Genomic DNA, 19,207 nt, shown 5'->3' on the forward strand with positions numbered 1-19,207 from the left:
AAGCAAGCGATAAGGATAACATCTGGTAAGCAACACATGTACATCGTATTTGGGCATAATATGTAACTGGAAATAAGTAAACATTCTCTTTACGATTACTGTATAACCAAAGTTCTGCAAGGGGAGTACAGCAGAGCAAACGCCTGGAAATTTAAAACACCCAAGTCAGAATTCTCACTGAAACATTCATTCTTAAAAGCACTGATTCTTCAAAGATACAATATCATGAAGATCTCTTTGCGATCAAAAGATTTTGTTTGCCATATTGTAGTTTACAAACTGTATTTAGTTCTGTTGACAGATTTATAAAACCTATACATTTAATGAATTTGCAAAACCTGATATGGAAAGCAACAATCGAAACTAATATATATTTTATTTTACGAAGTTTGGTGACCGTGGACTTACAGCTAGCAAGGAGCTTTGCATCAGATGCAATTTGGCAGCAGCATTCTTTGCCTGTTCTTTCATCCAGTGAAATGTATAACTGAGGTTAAGAAAATAAATGTAAACAAGAAAGGAAGTAATATTTCCTCTATTAGTGAGGCTCTCATCAGCCCTGTACAAGTCTTCTGTCCACAATAAATGACTTTTTCAGACAATTTGAACTGAATGGAATGTTAGAAGCCGGTCAAGCCTCTTGGCTGAGTTTCTTTCCATTTGAGATTCAGTCTTCTGCCAAAATGCAAATCCAAAGCATCGTGCTGTCATGTTTCCTTAATTATTGCTTGTTGAGTCTATACCATATGTTGATCTGAGGCACCATGCGTTCATCTAAATTTGTCCTCAGATTTGTTAAGTCAGAAAATCCTTATTTTCTATCACGCTTTGCAGCTGCCTGTCTGCTTTTATGTGGCACTAAAGTAGGCACAATTATACTTTGCTCATATGGGGGTGTGGAGGAAATGATCAGAATGGTGAAGCTGTTGGTGTCATAGCATGCTGACATGTTGGCTAAATTCTACATCTATATAAATGTGAGCCAGCCTAAAGTCTTCTATAGGTTGCTTGTAGGGTGAGCATTTGGGGCTTTTTAGTTTAGAGAAAAGGCAAATAAAAGGGGACATGATAGAAGTGTGTAAAAGTATGCATGGTATTGAGAAACTGCCTAGAGAAACATTTTCCTCCCTCATAATCAGGGCCCCAGATTAAGACCTTTGGAGACCCTAAGCACTTAAAAGATTTTGGTGCCCCCATATAGATCTAATTCAAAATATTGTTTCATTTAATGGCTAATTCAGCCCGGCTCTTAATACTAGAACTCGGGGACATCTAATGAAACTTAAATGCTGGAAGATTCAGTACAGACAAAAGGAAATGCTTACGTTGCCCCTTCCAACTCTACAATTCTATGATTCTGTGATTCACAAACACATCATTAAACCATGGAATTAACTCCCATAAGAGGCAGTGATGTCCACAAATTAGATAGCTTTAAAAGAGGATTAGACAAATTCCTGGAGGGCTATCAGTGGCTACCAGATAACTATACTCTACCTCCACTGTATGCTTCTGAATACCAGTTGCCAGACTAGATGAGCCACTGGTTTCATCAAAACTTCTTTCTGCAAAGGCAAAACCACAATTGAATAACAGCCCATTTTAAAAAAAGAAAAAACCAATACAGCTTGCAGACAGTAGCAAGAGTAAACTATTTGGTCTGGTTCAGACAAGTTGTTTTAAAAGAATGTTAAGTTTCAAAATCCTGGGTGTTTTATTTTTCAGATGAGCTCCCGCTGCGCTAACTTGGCACTGAAGCACTATTTGCTCAAGCCAGTTCAGAGGATCCCCCAGTACAGGCTGCTTTTGACAGGTAAGTGCTAAAAGTCAATGCTCTACAGGTAGCAAACCTCAACTCGCTAGGAATATTTTTACCTGAATTCAGATGCACGGAAAAATTATTCTGCAAAGAAATTATTCTGCGGTGGATGAAAATGCAAAGAAAGAGCACAGCTGATTCTTTTTCATCTTCTGCTGAATAAATGGTGATAAGCATCAGGGCTATGATGTTATGCTATGTTTCCACAGCTGTTCATTCTGGTTCTGCTGTTCAGGGTAGAACAGTATTGATTTCAAAAGGGAAAGGGAAGCTCTGAAAACTGATATAATATAAATATTTTTCTTATACCAAGTGTTGATCCATGCATATTCTCTTATTTTGGTCATGTTATTATAGTTTTAGCTATAGTTTTAAAAAAACAAATCCATACTCTACTACTCCTTTGTAAAATTGACTTTCCTTTTTTTCTATTGCCATAAGGCAATAGAAAAACATTTATTAGGATATATTCCCTATAGAGCATGGTAGGACTTCTTTGTAAACACGCATATGATTTCACTGTAACAGAATCCTTGCTCTTTGATGTTGAGAGTAGTCTAAGGATACTGCATAGTCCCACCTTCCCACCTTGCCTCCCTTCTGCTGTTTCCTTACCAGTGTGTGGGAACTTCAGCCATCTATGGACCTCTAATATGTCTCACTGGTCATGCCCTGATCATATAATCCCTTTACACAAAAAGTTGCTTTGAAATTTCCTCAATTGATGGTCACTACATGCGACTGTACACATTAGCATTGCCACGAACTCGGAAGTGGCATGAAAAGGGTAAAAAATGGCCCTAAAAGAGCGTGAAAACGGCAAACATGTTCAAAAACAGAGTGTAGCAGAAATATCAGGTTTATTGCTAAAGATGCAGAGAACATGATTTATGCTGAGTTAGTGAATTCCACATTATTCAGACTTCCTCACTCTATTTTCTTTTTCTTGTGTAGTGTAAGTGCTTGGCAAGTCAGGAGCTGTAAATGTTGGGTTTGACATTATTGCTCTTAGGCTTTGAGAAAGACCGTAGAACAAAGTGAAGAAGAAAATAATTTCACAACCTGTCTTCTGCGGGTCTTCTGAGCATCATTTCTGTTCAGTAGCTCCTCAGCTGAATCCTCAAATATATGACTCAATGAATAGTCAAGTGTGCTAATTACTCTGATGTAGGAAAGGGATGTGCACACCGATTTGCTATACATAATATAGCTTGTTACATAAAATATACTTTCTCTAAAACACTTCTATACATATTGGGTTTGAGCCATTGCCCTTCCACAAAGGAAAGGACCCCTTCATTTATGAAATACAGGAGAAGCACTCTCCAGAGGAAGAAATTTTTGATGATTCCCCAGTTCCCCTGCAGCCCATAGCACTATTTCCCATTGTCTTCTGGAGGGTCCACTAACCCTCTGGAACAGCTTTTCTGGAGCACAGGAGACTACAAGTGAGAAGGAGAAATAAACAAACATCACCTTTTCATCCCCACTTCCTGCAGCAGGTAACATAGATCTAACCCATAAGCAACATAACTACATATATAAAACCTTGCACATGCAGGATCTCGAGTTGAGCTCTGGGATGCCCTAGCTTAACTTAATTCCTGACAGACTGAATTCCAGGAGCAAAACACAACAAAATGAGTAGGCCTTCCTCTGACTCAAGAGTGTAGTCATTTCTTTCCCTTCCTCCTGTTTATTCATATCCATTTGGCCTTCCTCACCTTTATCCTATAAACTATTATTATTTGTCACATCCTTCTCTAGGGCTTGTCTGCTTGCCAGAAAAATATCCACTACTTTGCTTTTCTCAGCTGCTGTATAAATAGCAAGATTTCTTTCACTGCTGCTTATGACTCTGCAAAAATGCTGTGTTTGCCTAGAAATTACCGTGTGGAATTTTGTCCCCCATGTTGTCATTGTGAAAAAATCCAAGTCTGTAACGTAAACTTATAGTTAGTGCTTGAGGTTGAAGAAGAGCAGTACTAATTACTGTACTGTAAACTCAGAAAACTACTGGGGAATAATAACCACTTCTGTGTGAGAGATATGCATGAACACGCAGTCAGAAAGATCAGCCAGACTGCTGCTGTTAATCATCCCCAACTGGCAGAGAAATTATTGAAGGGGTGGTGGCTGGAGTACAGCATGCTCACTCTCAGAGGATGGTCTGAGAGCACATGATGCAGCCACCTTGCAAAAAAAGCTAAGCAGGTCTAGGTCCCCTCCAAGCTTCTATCATGAATTCCACAATGGAAATAATGGTGCGTCATAAGTGCAGTACGGTGGTACCTCGGGTTACAGACACTTCAGGTTACATACGCTTCAGGTTACAGACTCCACTAACTCAGAAATAGTACCTCGGGTTAAGAACTTTACCTCAGGATGAGAACAGAAATCACACGGCGGCTGCACAGCAGCAACGGAAGGCCCCATTAGCTAAAGTGGTACCTCAGGTTAAGAACAGTTTCAGGTTAAGAACCGACCTCCAGAACAAATTAAGTTCTTAACCCGAGATACCACTGTAAATAAATCACCTTTTGTGTGTGTTAGCAATCCCTCAGAGGTAAAAGGCTGTCCAGTCTGCCCATTCAGTCACGATCTACTTGTGTCACCTGCCACCCATTTTAGTAGCTTAACAGCACTGTGTTTGCCTGGCTGTGTTTCAGTCTGGAACCCCCCACCCCACCCCCCCATTCTTTCTTACCAAGATGCTTGCTGCCTTCTGGGGTGGGGGGGAGAAGAGAGCAAGCACCATATTTATGCTGCCTTTATGTTTAAAAAAATCATAAACCATCTAACAAAAAATAGATTAGGGGGCACTATACATATGCATTTTAAACCTACAAATATAACATGAAACCTAAGCAACAATGCAATGGAACTAAGGGGAATAAAATTATTCAACTATCTTAAAGCATCATAATTTAAAATGCCTGGCATATAAAAAGATTCTAACCTTTGCACCATAAATAATACAGTGTTGGTGCTCAGTATGCCTTCCTTGGGAGGGCATTTCAAAGTTGCAAGGAGCACCAGGGAGAAGATCCTCTCCTTAATATATGCATAAGGCACTTCTAGAAATACCGTGGACCAGTGCTTAAACCATGTGCATTCAGAGTACATTTCAGCTACATTAAACATGTTTAAGTCCCTTTGAAATCAGTGAGTGTGAGGCCTTTTTGTAAATGTGCAAACCTTTTCGGAGATGTAATAACCTTATAGCTCAACTGGGCCACCTAGAGGTTCATTGTAATAACTTCATCCAGTTCTCTTCCTTAATAACATTTCTCTTTCCACAGATTATTTAAAGAACCTCTTAGAAGATTCGGCTGACTTCAGAGATACTCAGGGTAATTGCTTTTATAGCAGTTAGTCCGTAGTTTAATGAAAAACACACATCTCATTGAATTTACGGGTGTGTGTCGTTTCATTGGTGGCACAGCCACAAGGCTGGATCCAGAGTTTCTGCAAGGGAGAAAGTTTCACTTCCAGGTTTCTTGGGTTACGCTTCCCTTGCAGTGGCCTGCAGGTTTGCTCTTGGGCTTGGGGCGCATCCTCTGAACAGCAGGAAAGGTGGCATAGGAAGCTCCCAGGGTGAGGAAATTGCCAGAGATTTCCTTGCTTCACTTCCAGTCATGTTTGTTTGTTTGTTTAATTAATTAATTAATTATACCCTGCCCACTCTGGGCGGCTTCCAACATGTATAAAAACACTTTTTTATCTGGGGGGGGGGGATTAAATACCTCCTGATGTAAGCACCACTGGTTCAGGAATCCATGAAGGTCAGAAATAACTTCTACAAGGCCAGTGCTAATGCTCTTTGTTATAGTTGCTGGCTATTTTAAGGCTACAGAGGTTCCTGATATAAAAACACTGAGGGATCAAGGGGTATGAACTCTTCTGTGTCAGGGAGCAAAGGCCATATTATGTTTGACTGCCGACCTTCCTCAGGCCTAATGTAGCCTGATAGCTTTTAGTTGCCTCTGTTGAGAAGATAAGCTTCTTACTCTCACAGTTGGAAGTTTTAAAATCTCACGCATTCTTTCCTATTTTCCTGATGTTTGTTGATGCTCTGGAAATTTATCACTCCTCCCCCCTTAGCTACCGTTTTAAGATTTATTCTACAGTGTCCTTACCTTTTCAAGAATTGTTTTCAGATATAACAACTTTAGAAAACATACCCAAAAAATTACCTTCTCCAACCCTCCTTGTTGAGCACAGTAGTGTCATTTATTATTATACAGATGTTTCCAAATTAAATGAAGGTGTCTTGCCATGTCCCCATGAGAAGCGAGTGGTTGATAATCATGTTTCTTTGTTAATGCATATGAAATAAATCTAAACAATATCGCATAAAAAATTTCTGTTCTTGTATTTTCCCCTTGATCTTGAACTTTGTTGGTCAACCTTTACATTAAGTTGTGAAATACAAGGTCCTTTCCATTAAACTTAGATGTCTTTAATACTGACTCACATACTGTAGTCAATGCTGAAATACATTTTGTTTTGTTTTCAAGATGCTCTTGCTGTTGTGATAGAAGTGGCTAACCATGCTAATGACATCATGAAACAGGGAGTAAGTATATCAGTTGTGGAATAATGTGGTGATAATGGTGATAATAATTATGACTATAAATATTATTTATCTATTTATCTCTTCCCATGAGGCATCCTGAAGTGATTTATTATATAATAGGAACATATATAAAAGCCACATATATAAGAAAAGTCAAAGGAATAACATATAAACTTTAAAGCATATATATTATATCATCCATTTAAAAGAATAGCCCATATGAAAAATCAGTTCAAATCCTATACAGACAAATACTGGGATAAAGACTTCCATTTTGAAGGCTTTTTGAAAGGACATTTTAATATGGTTTTCAGCAGCTTTGTGGGGTTTTATTTCTCTGTGTGTCTGTATTTTGCCGTTTTACTTTAGCTGTATACTAGTAAGCCCAACTTTGTGGATATCAGTTTGAACCATAACACATTTGTGTTGCCTGGAAAGCTCATAGATCTCTAGATAGAGGACATGATTATACATGACTTTAATGGGTCACTTGAAGCAACTTCAGTCTCTTTACAAATGAGAAACAAGGGAGGGAACATGGAGCTTTTTACTGTTATGGGCAGTGTGTGTTAAATTGTGGAGGCCTGTGTATAGAGCTAACCCTGCAGTTTTAGTCCCTAATGCTTAAATCTCCTGTGTTCAGCTCCTTTAATTCAGCAAATATTACTTTTTGGATTTGTGTAATTTTGTTCATACTGGTACACATCATAGAATATGGAAGTGTGTTTGACTTCAACACTTCTGCAGCCAATTAGAGTGAACAACCAGCGTGGCTCCCTGGTGTTCACAGAGGATTCTTCCGCCATGGAACTTTTCATCAGTTTGTTTACAAGAACTTTATTTATGCTTCCACCCTCTAGGACAACTTTCAGAAACTTATGCAAATACAGTACAGTTTAAATGGTCATCATGAGATTGTACAGCCAGGGAGGGTAAGTTCACCAACAAGCAAACAGCAGGTTGCGAAAGGCAAACAAGCCTTAGTGTGTGAAAACCACTTTTATGGCCCATTTATAAGTTTTAGTTCTAAAAGGGAAAAGGAAGGTCTGGGGTTTCTTTTTCTTTGTTTCATCAGCCACCTCCATCTGTGACAGTAACTATTGCCTCTGCAAAGGCAAAGATGCTAATTCCTGTGATGGGAATAAGACAAACAAAGGTTGGTGCCACTACTATAGCCCATTAGTCTAGTTTGTAGTGCACTGTGGGGGTCTGCTTAGACCAGCGATGGCCAAACTTGGCCCTCCAGCTGTTTTGGGACTACAATTCCCATCATCCCTGACCACTGGTCCTGTTAGCTAGGGATGATGGGAGTTGTAGTCCCAAAACAGCTGGAGGGCCAAGTTTGGCCATCACTGGCTTAGACCAACCTTGCTCAACCTGGTGCTGTGCGGACATTTTGAACTACCAACTCCATGTTGGCTGACTGATGGGAATTATATTTCCATATCTCGGGAGGATTTGTCCATAAGGGCAAACTCCTAGGGACTGAGGTCCCTTTGGCTTCCCCAATAAAATATTTGAGGGGACCCCCCCCAAAAAAATTTGATGGGTATCGCCATACAAATGGTGTGTGTGCATCAAATCAATTAGGTGCAGCGGGGCTTACCTTCTCCCCGCCCCCCAATATTTTATTCAAATTGGCACCCCTGTATTTGCCCAGGCCACATTGCCATACTGCCTCTGGGCAGAATAAGCAGGTCCCATTCTCACTTGACTTGCAAAAGCAGCATCCTGGCCTTACAGACAACTTCTAGTACTAGGAGTAGCTGTTCCTCTCCTAGCAATCCCACCATCTCTCTTTTAGCAGTGCCCTTTCCTGTCTTTGCAGTATTGCTCTGTTGTCTTATTGGGCTCTGGGCTAGTATGTACTTAATACTATATTTGAAAATGGAACTTCTCTCGCTCTCTCCTTGGGAGAGTTTTATACTCCTAGCAGCTGACTACAATTGTTTGCTTGCTTGAATGCCCAGGTCTTTTTGAAAGAAGGAACGCTGATGAAACTGTCCAGGAAGGTTATGCAGCCGCGAATGTTTTTTTTGGTAAGATGCCATGGATGTTTTTACATACCTAATGCTAGAGTGATTTCATAATGGTGCAGTCTGTCCCCACTGCAATTTCAAAAACTAGCAACTCCAGTTAATGGTTCTGAATAATTTATATTTCAGTTTATACTATCATTGTCTCCTTTTCACAGTGGTTTTATGAATTAAGCATCTTTTCTCTCCTGCTTGGTGGTTTATATGTAGTATTTATTTTTGAAAAATGTTCTGCTCAAAGTCTGAGATTCTCTTTCAGATGCATCAGGGTCTTTAATCAAATGCAATCAAGGCAACTATTTAGCATTTAGCTATACTTGCAATGTGTGTTTTTTTGAATCCTAGAATAATGTTATTAAAAATGATTCTTTGCTTATCAAGGAAACAAGGACACACTGCAAAAGCAAGTTTCTAATATTTAAATTGCAAGATCTGAATTTGATTAAGCTTCATGCATTCAACATCACTTGGGTGAACTTTGCAAGAAAAAATAATAATGCTTGTTGTTGTTGTTGTTAATGTTAATGATAAATGGAAGCAGCAGGGTGATGATAAATGGTTCCAGTGAATTTTGGCCACAGCGTGGCTTCCTCTGCATGGAACTTAATGAAATCCTTGTGCTGAGTAGCGTACACATGGGGACCTGAGGAGAAAAAGGTCACAGGATGTTCCTAACAGAGAGGACAAACTTGGGTCACCCCTTACCTGGCTACAGAATATTGTTATGGGCCCAGCATAGCCTGGGGACAGGGACAGCCTGTCCTGTTTCACCACCTAAGGTGGAAGGGGAATGGGCCCCCTCCCAATCCCACCACTTTTGTCATCATCAAAATGCACACCCACCCACCCACTGAAAGGGGGACATTCTGCAAGGCCTTGCTACTTGTCTTTTCTGCCCCAGGAAAAACAAGAACAATGGGGGAACAAAGAAGGCAGAAAGAGGGCAGAGATGGTCTTTTGCACCTTACCCTGTGTAGGTGGAAGTTGATATGTGAAACGTAGAAAATTCCCTATATGTTACATGTAATTTCAGTTACTTTTTAAAAATACTTATATTGCAGTTTAATGATGCTCTCCTGTATACAACTCCCGTACAGTCTGGAATGTATAAACTCAACAACATGCTGTCCCTGGCTGGAATGAAAGTGAGTAGATAAAATTTCTTCTGTAAAATGTTTTTGTCACTCACAGCTTGAATGCCTGCCCAGACATTTAATGTGTGCTAAGACATACTATAATGCTGATAAAGAATACAGTCTTTCATTTACTGATAGCCTTTTGTGCTTCTAATATGCTTGTTACGTGTATCTTTCCCTGCTTCACTAATAGTCCCAGGGTACATTCATAGATAAAACAATGTAACATCAAGTCAAAAATACACAGTCTCATAAAACTGTATTAGTTTGTGATCAAAAAATTTAAAACAGTATTCAGTTGAAGGAAGATACCTTATCTTTGTACAATACAGTCCACCAAAGTCCCCCACCCTTCCCCAAAGGCTATTCCAACAAAAGACATACTGTGCAAGATCTGTCTTCGAGGAAAGAGCACTCCAAAACCTGGGAAGGGGAGCACTGCAGAATAGGCCCCTTCTCGTGCTACTGCTCTGAGGTAAAAATGGCCTGGTTTACATGTTACATTAAGCCAAGCCATGTCTTAGCATAGCACAGACTCCCAGGGAGGAGATCATGGCCACTTTGCCTCTCTGCAGTAATTTTGCTGCTGTACCATGCTGAATTTAGCCATGGCTTGGCATGTTGTTTGAACGCAGGCTTGTGGTTTAAATCCCTCCAGACTAACTGTTATGTACTGAAGTTCTCACCCTGGGCCAGCAGGGGGATACTGTAGATAGTTATGCAAATGAAGGATCGAAAGTGACATTCAGTGATTGGATAGTTTTAGAAAATGGCAACAGTTACATTGTTCTGGAGCTCTATATAAGCAGGCTGACTGAACTCCTCAGCTTAGTTCAGTTCCAGCTTACAAATAAAGAGCTGCTTTGGAAGAATCGCGGTGTCGTCTGATATGTTCGCCCACAACTTAACACTAACCATGAGCAGTAGCCGAGGATTGTTGTTGGTTTATGGCTCATGGTTACTCTGGAGAGACCAGAACTATGAGCCCAGATATGGATGGCATGCTAAACCAAAGTGAAGGACTGGGGAGGAGTGAATCTGCCACGATCTCTTCCCTGGGAGTTGGTACCTTCACTCTCAGGCATGTTTCAGCTTACTGTGTTGTACGAACCAGACCAAATATTTTCATCATTCCAATATCTGGGTTTCCCAGATTAAAAGCTATTTTTTTCTCCTGCAAATGTTACTCCTTTTGTGTGTGTGTGTGTTGAAATTGTCTTCTCCTTCTAATTTCTGAAACTACTGTACTGGTTTGTTACGCCTTTTTCCTTTGCTAAGCCTTTGCAGATGGCAGGCTGACAGAACATTTGTTTTTCTTGTTTTACAACTGGATTATTCATTCTTTTTCCTTCCTAGGTTAGAAAGCCAACCCATGAAGCTTACCAGAATGAACTGAACATAGAAAGTGTAGAGCGATCTTTCATTCTGTCAGCAAGGTATTATGCCTTTAGGCACAACATTATGTGTATTTTGATAACACAGTATTGCTTAGTGCTTTCTCCTCAATATTTATTGGGTAGTTAAATGTTGTGATAAAAGAATAAGCTGCTTAGTTATGTTGGGTGTGAGAATATTGCTTTACAATCAGCTACTAGACCATGTTCAATGTCTTGTTGTTAACATATAAAGTCCTAAACAACTTGGGACCTGGTTACCTAAAAGACCACCTGCCCTTAAAGAGATGTGTAAGATCACATAGATCAACTGGAAAATTTTTACTTTACAGCACCCTACAGAATGTCATAGGGTGGTGACCTGAAAACAGGCATTTCCTGCTCTTTCCCTGTACTGTGGAATGCCATCCTCTCTGCCATACATGAAGTAGCAACCATCAAAACTTTTTGCCAAGGCTTTCCCTGTCCCAAGAGATTGGACCCTGCTTATGTGTTTGAATCTCCTGTATTTTGTTTGATTCACGTTAATATGTTTCTCTGTTTATAATGCTGTTTTATTGGTTTTACATTATGTTTTTGTTTTAATGATACATTACTTGGTTGTTAGACTGTAACATTAAGTGGTATATAAGGTAAAGGTAAAGGTACCCCTGCCCATACAGGCCAGTCGTGTCCGACTCTAGGGTTGTGCGCTCATCTCACTTAAGAGGCCGGGAGCCAGCGCTGTCTGGAGACACTTCCGGGTAACATGGCCAGCGTGACGAAGCTGCTCTGGTGAGCCAGCACCAGCGCAGCACACGGAAATGCCGTTTACCTTCCCGCTGTAAAGCGGTACCTATTTATCTACTTGCACTTAAGGGTGCTTTCAAACTACTAGGTGGGCAGGAAAGTGGTATATAAATGCTTTTAAATAAACAAATTGTCATATGTGTTTTACCCCCAACAGTTCTGCCACGGAAAGAGATGAATGGTTAGAAGCCATCTCCAGGTCAATCGAAGAATATACAAAGAAAAGAATCACTTTTAACCCCAGTAAAAGTATTGAAGAGGTATGTCCAAATTGTTCTGGTCCAAATTGTTGCTTGTACACACTGTATGGCAGTGATGGTGATTTGGGTCCATAGACCTGTTATGCATGCCAAAGGCACAAGTGTTTAATACCAGGGGAAAAGGCCGGTTGTTTGTCCTGTGTTGATAACTGTTACATAGCTATTGTGTTACTGGAGAGTGATTTTTCAGTAGTACATTAGGAGAAACATCTTAACAGTAAGAACACTTCAACTGTGGAATCAGTTACCTAGTGGAGTGATTTTCTATTGAAGGGCTTGTGGGCCATCAGAGTCAGACTTGATAGCTGACCCAGGAAATCCAGGGCTAGGGCATAGCCAACAGATAACCTCCAGCATGAAGACCTCCAGTGAAGGATAGACCATTACTCTACCAGGTACTTGGTCCCATTGTTGAACTACTCTTACTGTAAGACATTTTAAGAAAAATAGTAGGGGTGTGGAACCTCTGACCTGCAAGCCTAGTAAGGCCCAACAAGGGTTGTGATTTGGCCTGCAGGCCATTTTCTTCAAATTGCACTCACCTGTAATGTCAGGTGCGGAGCAGGTAAAGATGTAGCTACAAAAGAACAGTCAGGACCTTAAAATAAGCTCCTGGTTGTTCCTTTGCATGTGTGGCTCACTGATGGCGCCAGTCATCTCAATGGCACTGTGAGTCCCATTGAGACCAACTGCATGAAGGAGTTCTCTGTCAGGAACTCCCTTGTGCAGCAGAAAGGGCTTGCTGTCAGCAAAACCCACTTTGCCCATTTGCTGGTGCGATTTGGATTCAGCCTGCACCTGTAAATGGACATTTTTTTCTCTCTACAGTGTCCTGCCCGGCTGGTAGGTTTTAGTTCCCCACTAGATGCTTGATAGTAAAGTAACAAATGCTGTTAAAACATGCTCCTCTTTGGGGAGTTTTCTGCAGTTGAATCTCAAATATATGCAATAGGCCCAAATGATCTCCTCCCCCTATGCCTCCTTGATGAAAGCTTTCTGTCCCCTTCCCTCCCCACACCCCCAAATTCAAACTGAAGTCTGCTAAAAATAATTCAGTTTAATTTCATCAACTGGTGAAGAGTTGTAATATGTACAGCACTAGTTAGAAAACTAGAACATCATGGTAGTTGTTTCTTTAAATCTGTAATCATGTGAGATTTTCTTTCCTCTCTCCCTTAGGCAGACCCAGAAAAAGAGACCGAAGATAGTCCTATAGGGTCAAAGGCGCCAATCTGGATTCCTGATACTAGAGCTACCATGTGTATGATCTGTACTAGTGAGTTCACACTCACATGGAGAAGACACCATTGCAGAGCATGTGGGAAGGTTGGAAACATTTCACAGCCTTATTGTAGCTATTACTCAAAATATTCAGTGGTTGGACTTGACTGCTCTGCAGCCTGTTAAAGAAATATTGCAGTTTTGATAAGTTCACTTCAGTGCATTCAATGAGCTAGGGCAACCTCCCTATGAGTCAAGCCACAATTTTGGCTTTTAAGTCTAGGGGGGAAAGCAAGTAACCGCGGGGAGGGGTGGAGGACATGATAGAGATCGGCAAAATGATGTATTATGTGGGGAAAATGGATACAGAAACGTCTTTCTCCCTCTTTCATAATACCAGGACCTGAATGAAGTGGAATGTTAGAAGATTCAGGACAGAGGATATAAAAAACATTTTTTCATACAATGCATGGAATTTGCTTCCCCAAGATGTAATGGTGTCCAGACACTCGATGACGGCTTTAAAACAGTCCTATGACTGTCTGCTTGTCACGGTGGCTATACATTGCTTCCCATATTGAAGGTGGCATGCCTTTGAATACCAGCTGCTGGGGAGCCTGAGTGAGGATATTGTATAGGCATCTGCTTGACCACTGTGGAGAAAGGATGCTGGACTAGATGGGTCATTGGCCTGATCCAGCACGACTCTTAATAGGAAAGCTCTCTTGATTGTTTTGAACCACATATCTTAATCATCTTAAAATGTAAACTAGAGATGTGTGGTGTGTATACTTCATGTTTCTTTTTCCTTTCCAGATAATCTGCCAAGCTTGTTCATCAAATAAGCATGGGCTAGACTATATGAAACATCACTCTGCAAGAGTATGTGACCATTGCTTTAATGAGTTACAAAAACAGGGTAAGGTAAAAACTTTGTCTAAACCAGCTTTTCAATTTTTGATGCTTCTGTTTTTGCTACAAACATATTTTAAGGGCATGTAAACCCCCTAAGTTGGAGCAGTCTTCATTTTAGCATGGCTTGTAGTGGCACAATTTTTTGAGGATTAAATAGAACAGAATCAAATTCCCAAAAGACAATCATAATGCAATATTGTTTTAGTTTTAAAAGTGGTTCTCCAGATGAAAATATACCGCTCAGATTAAATATCCTTTCCTGCTTTGCTCATGTTTTACATAAGTGCATGGATTAACTCACATTGCATTTTACAGTTGATTTAATGTGGATGGCAGGGTTAGTAAAAGCTTAAATCCATATTGCAGCAGTTTTGCAAGAGAATATTGTTTTAATCATCACCCCCAAATACTTGTCCACCATCATGCTGTGTTCAGAAGGCAGGCTTGTTCACTGAAAAGGGGACCATAGGTTCAAGCACATTCAAAACTGCAATATAATTGCTCTCATATGTACAAATAGTATGTGAGAAACTAGAATGGCAATAATCTCAGGGTGGGCACTTAAAACTTGCAAATTGTGAAGAAATTCACTTTAAATTGAGGTTTCCCTTTGTATGAAGTACAAACGTAACTCTTTCCATTTCAGATAAGCTGAACACACCTCCTAAAAATGGTTCCCCAGTAAATCACAGAACTCCGTCTAGCACCTTATCCACAGTGTTGCACAGTATCCCATCTGGAAGAAAGCAGAAAAAGATCCCAGCTGCTCTTAAGGAAGTATGTGTTACATAGTCTAAGTATTAAATCATCTGTTTTTATTAACGGCATCATTGCTAATATTTAGTAAACTGCTTTTAGAAGGGATATCTATTCAAGTGGGGCATCTTTCTTTTTTTTAGTACAGACTTATAATAGGACAGATAGTTGAAATCTATTTAGTCAGGTGTGGTTGAAGATTAATTAGCACTGTGCTGCTCTCTTGGTGCAACCCATTGCTACTATCAAATCTCCTTCTCTGCCCCAGATATTTTATTGCCCTGTGTTACCTGTCTCCAATTCCTTCTATGGCTAGGGAATTTGAATTGTGATAAGCATGGTGGAATGAAATTTTCCTCCCTCTTACCTCTTATTATGGGACCAAGTACAGTGGTACCTCGGGTTACATAGGCTTCAGGTTACATACTTCGCTAACCCAGAAATATTACCTCGGGTTAAAAACTTTGCTTCAGGATGAGAATGGAAATCATGCTCCGGCGGCGCAACAGCAGCAGGAGGCCCCATTAGCTAAAGTGATGCTTCAGGTTAAGAACAGTTTCAGGTTAAGAACAGACCTCCAGAACGAATTAAGTACTTAACCCGAGGTACCACTGTACATGACTTGTTAGATTTAAGCCAGGTACAAACCAGGGATCCCAACGCTAACGTTTAACTTTCAGAGTTAAACTAAACTTTGCAAAAATCCTTCTGGGCACATAGATGGAAGAGATGACTATGTGAGGTCCTTTGGTTTAGTATGTAGAAACTTGACCATTATATTTCTTGTGCTTCTTGCAATTGGTGAAATACCAGTGATTTGCACACACATTTCTATTTTGGTCACCAGGTTAAAAGAGTGGGAAGGGCTGTCCTTTGTACCTTCCTCACTACTTGATTCAACATTCTTGGGCAAAGTACTTGTAGGCCACATATGTTGTTGCAGACTTCCATTTATACAGTTGTACTAATATTCTACTGCACCATGTGGGAAGTGAATTGTCACAACGCAGCATTCCCAAAGTGAAAGAGAGAAATAGTCTGTTAGAAGGAGGAGACTGTTCAGGAGACTCATAGGAGAGTTATAGAAAGAGATGACAGAGATGGGGGGAGGCTTCCACAACGCTGGGTATGATTTTTGTGAACGTATGTTCATGCGATATCTAAATTTAAAAATGACTGGTTAATTATTTGTTAAGCTGCAAAAAGGAAAATATATTTATGCATATGAATTGCTGTCTTGGGGACTGCTCTGTCCCATTTCAGTTGAATATTTACAGTGCTCATATTTAGCATTGTAGTATTCTATTTCTTTGCATATACTGATACAGAGCATTCGCAGAATCTCAATTAGGCAACCTTTCCCCACTTGTCTGCTTCCCAAAGAAACATCATACAGCCTGAGGAATTTCATGAAACAAATTATTTATGTAGCTTAATTGTGTTCATAGACCAGCTGCTGCTGTAGGAAACCTTTTAGCACCCCCTGTTGTTTGGAGTTACTTTAATTCTTGATGTATTCTCTGTGTGTATTGCACATGAACATTCCCTGGAAAAGATGTTACGTGCAGTACCTTCAATATGCTGCCTTGACAGATTGTTGACGCAGAAAAGTTCAGTGTGCAGTTTGGCCCATCTCTCTCTCTAGGGATGCTGTCTTACTGCCAATTGATTTTTCATGCTAAAGGCATCTCTTTCTGGAAAAGTGGTGAATTTATTTAGAATACCTTTTAGCTTTATTACCCTTTATAGCTATGTCCTGTTGAAAATAGTGTTGGGTGCTTTCATCCATACTGTTCACATTGAACTGTACTTAAAGCTGCAGTTAGGAATTTTAAAAGGTGTGTATAAATCTTCTCTCTACAGTTTGCATTAAAATTATCATTATAAGGTAAAATCTAGGAAGATGCATCTAATAGAAAATATTAATTAGAACAACAACTTTCTGTCAGGGGATACACCTGGCATGCCTTGCAGTCACTCGCATTGTTCTGATTTGAGACTAACAATCCTTAATGTCCCAACTACTCATTCTAATCTAACCCAGTCATCCTTGCCTTTTAATAGTCACTGGAATCATCTTGTGGTAGCCTTAGGTTACTAAAAATTTATTACTCATCTTTCTGAAGAGCAGTGAAAATGAAAAATTGAGACAATTTTATGGTTTGGAATCCCCCTTGGGACGTAACAGACACCTATTGTAGGAAAGCCACTCTCACATTTTGGAGAGAATATCTGTGGTCTGCATTGTGGGAGTAGAAGAATATCTGTAATATGTTTTATGTTGCTTCACCTTAGCACGTGCTCATAACACATATGGAACATACAGCATGCTCAGAGAACATTGTATACCACCTTCCATTTCAAGGAAATGTCTCCTCTTCCAACTCTTTCATTAACTAACTCCTAGTTTGTACTGAGATTCTTGATCATATTTATTGCTATATTTCAATGAGAAATGAGTTCAAGGTTGTATACAATGCTAGCCCTGCTCAGAGTAGACCCAATGAAGTTAATTTACATGACTAAATTAGGTTCATTAATTTCAATAGATCTATTTTGAGTAGAACTTCAATTCGGCTTTGAAATGAGTGCTGAAAGGATTATAACCAGTCCTGGAAAACACAGCACGAGTTACCAGTGCCTAGCAACTTACTGTGAGAGCTCAGGTTTTCTCAGCTGGAAATTGTGGCATATCCTTAGCATCATGTATAATGTTATTTTATTTCAGGCCTTTTTAGCAGGATTATAATAAATATTGATACCAACATTTCTGGTTAGATGAAGAATGTTGGTATAATCAAAACATTATTTGTTCAATCTCATGCACTCTTACGAGTACCATGTTTGTTCTAATTTCAGGTATCTGCAAATACAGAAGATTCTTCAATGAGTGGCTATTTATACAGATCAAAGGGCAGCAAAAAACCATGGAAACACCTGTGGTTTGTGATAAAAAATAAAGTGCTCTACACATATGCTGCTAGTGAGGTGAGAAATCAGATCTCACAAGTTAATGTAGAACATTGCATGGTTGAATGAGTGGGATGCTGGGAGTGGAGTCTAAAGGCCTGCTCAGACACGGGGGCTTTCAGGAAATCATTGACAATAGTGGCTGGTGTAAGGGGGCAGAGCTGCACTCCCAACACTGGTGGCGTTATGGCTTACTTGGGTGGAGGCAGAGTCGGGATTCTGTAGACTCACTGGTCAGAGCACTGGATTGGTTCTGCTGCTGTGTCCACTGCCTATTCCTGCTCTCTGATTAAATAGACAAAATGAGATACAAATGGTGTGGAAATCCCATAAGGAAACCTTAAGATCCATCCCATGGATCTGGTGCTGCCTTGATATTGCACGAAACACTTTTTGGTATGCTATTGACACCTCAGATTATTTTGCAAATGGTTACAGTAGTTTTCTTTGTAAAATTAGGATGTGGCTGCATTGGAGAGCCAGCCTTTATTGGGATTTACAGTTGCTGAAGTCAAAGATGAACACTCGGAATCTAAACTTTTCCATTTGCTGCACAAGAATACTTTATTTTATATATTCAAAGCGGATGACCCCCATTCAGCACAAAAGTAAGTGAGCATTTTTTAAAAAAATAATGCTAATTTAAAAGTCTCATGATTATTAGTTTTATTAGGGAATTTATAACTATACAGTTTTGTAGAAGTATATACAGGTATGATTGGCCTGTCCATTTCAGTCTGAAGAGGTTCCTCAAGTTTCCTTACAAAGCCTCTGCCCTCCTCACAAACTGCAGAAAATTAGGGCAAGGATTAAAATGCCCCATCCTTGCATTAGGCTTTTGTAGAAAGAACAAGCAGGAACTTGCTGCCTCTGCAAAGTGCAGAAGAATGGGAGAGAAAACTACATATTTCTCCCTAGACCGATACATTGGATATCAGCAAGCTGTATGCTGGTTCAAGACTGCATACTGCTCAAAATATACTTTCATTCCAATCTCATGGTTCTTTGCAGTTTTTATTCATGATTTTTAAAGCTATTCAATAGTGTCTGTATATACTATACTTTTCTGTGTATAAAGACTATGGTTTTTTACTCTAAAATAAGGTTCAAAATTGGGGCTCATCTTATACACGGATCGTATCTCCCCCCATTTTCTTAAATCGGAGTCCCCCAAAATAGGGGGCATCTTATACATGGGGGCGTCTTATAGACGGAAAAATACGGCACTTTATAAATATTGTGACAAATGGAGTTGAAAGTTTTCAATTATACAAGCTCTGGAAACCATTCTGTTTGCTCAAAATATATTAAATGCTTTTCTTTTTCAAACAG

At 39.8% G+C, this 19,207-nt stretch overlaps 1 protein-coding gene across 1 annotated transcript in view; it reads left to right on the top strand.

Annotated features, from left to right (window-relative positions):
- FGD6 (FYVE, RhoGEF and PH domain containing 6) overlaps positions 1-19,207 on the top strand; it is a 52,275-nt gene that overhangs the window by 29,316 nt on the left and 3,752 nt on the right. Inside the window, exons 8-20 of the mRNA XM_083462877.1 lie at positions 1,726-1,813; positions 5,122-5,172; positions 6,340-6,398; positions 7,259-7,330; positions 8,369-8,437; positions 9,496-9,579; positions 10,927-11,006; positions 11,911-12,013; positions 13,193-13,339; positions 14,051-14,153; positions 14,796-14,926; positions 17,765-17,893; positions 18,335-18,483. Coding sequence (XP_083319003.1) covers positions 1,726-1,813; positions 5,122-5,172; positions 6,340-6,398; positions 7,259-7,330; positions 8,369-8,437; positions 9,496-9,579; positions 10,927-11,006; positions 11,911-12,013; positions 13,193-13,339; positions 14,051-14,153; positions 14,796-14,926; positions 17,765-17,893; positions 18,335-18,483 — 1,265 coding nt within the window. The remainder of the gene's footprint in view (positions 1-1,725; positions 1,814-5,121; positions 5,173-6,339; positions 6,399-7,258; positions 7,331-8,368; positions 8,438-9,495; positions 9,580-10,926; positions 11,007-11,910; positions 12,014-13,192; positions 13,340-14,050; positions 14,154-14,795; positions 14,927-17,764; positions 17,894-18,334; positions 18,484-19,207) is intronic.

The sequence above is a fragment of the Podarcis liolepis genome (assembly GCF_965112155.1).
Source record: "Podarcis liolepis genome assembly, chromosome: 10".
Classification (NCBI taxonomy): Eukaryota; Metazoa; Chordata; class Lepidosauria; order Squamata; family Lacertidae; genus Podarcis; species Podarcis liolepis.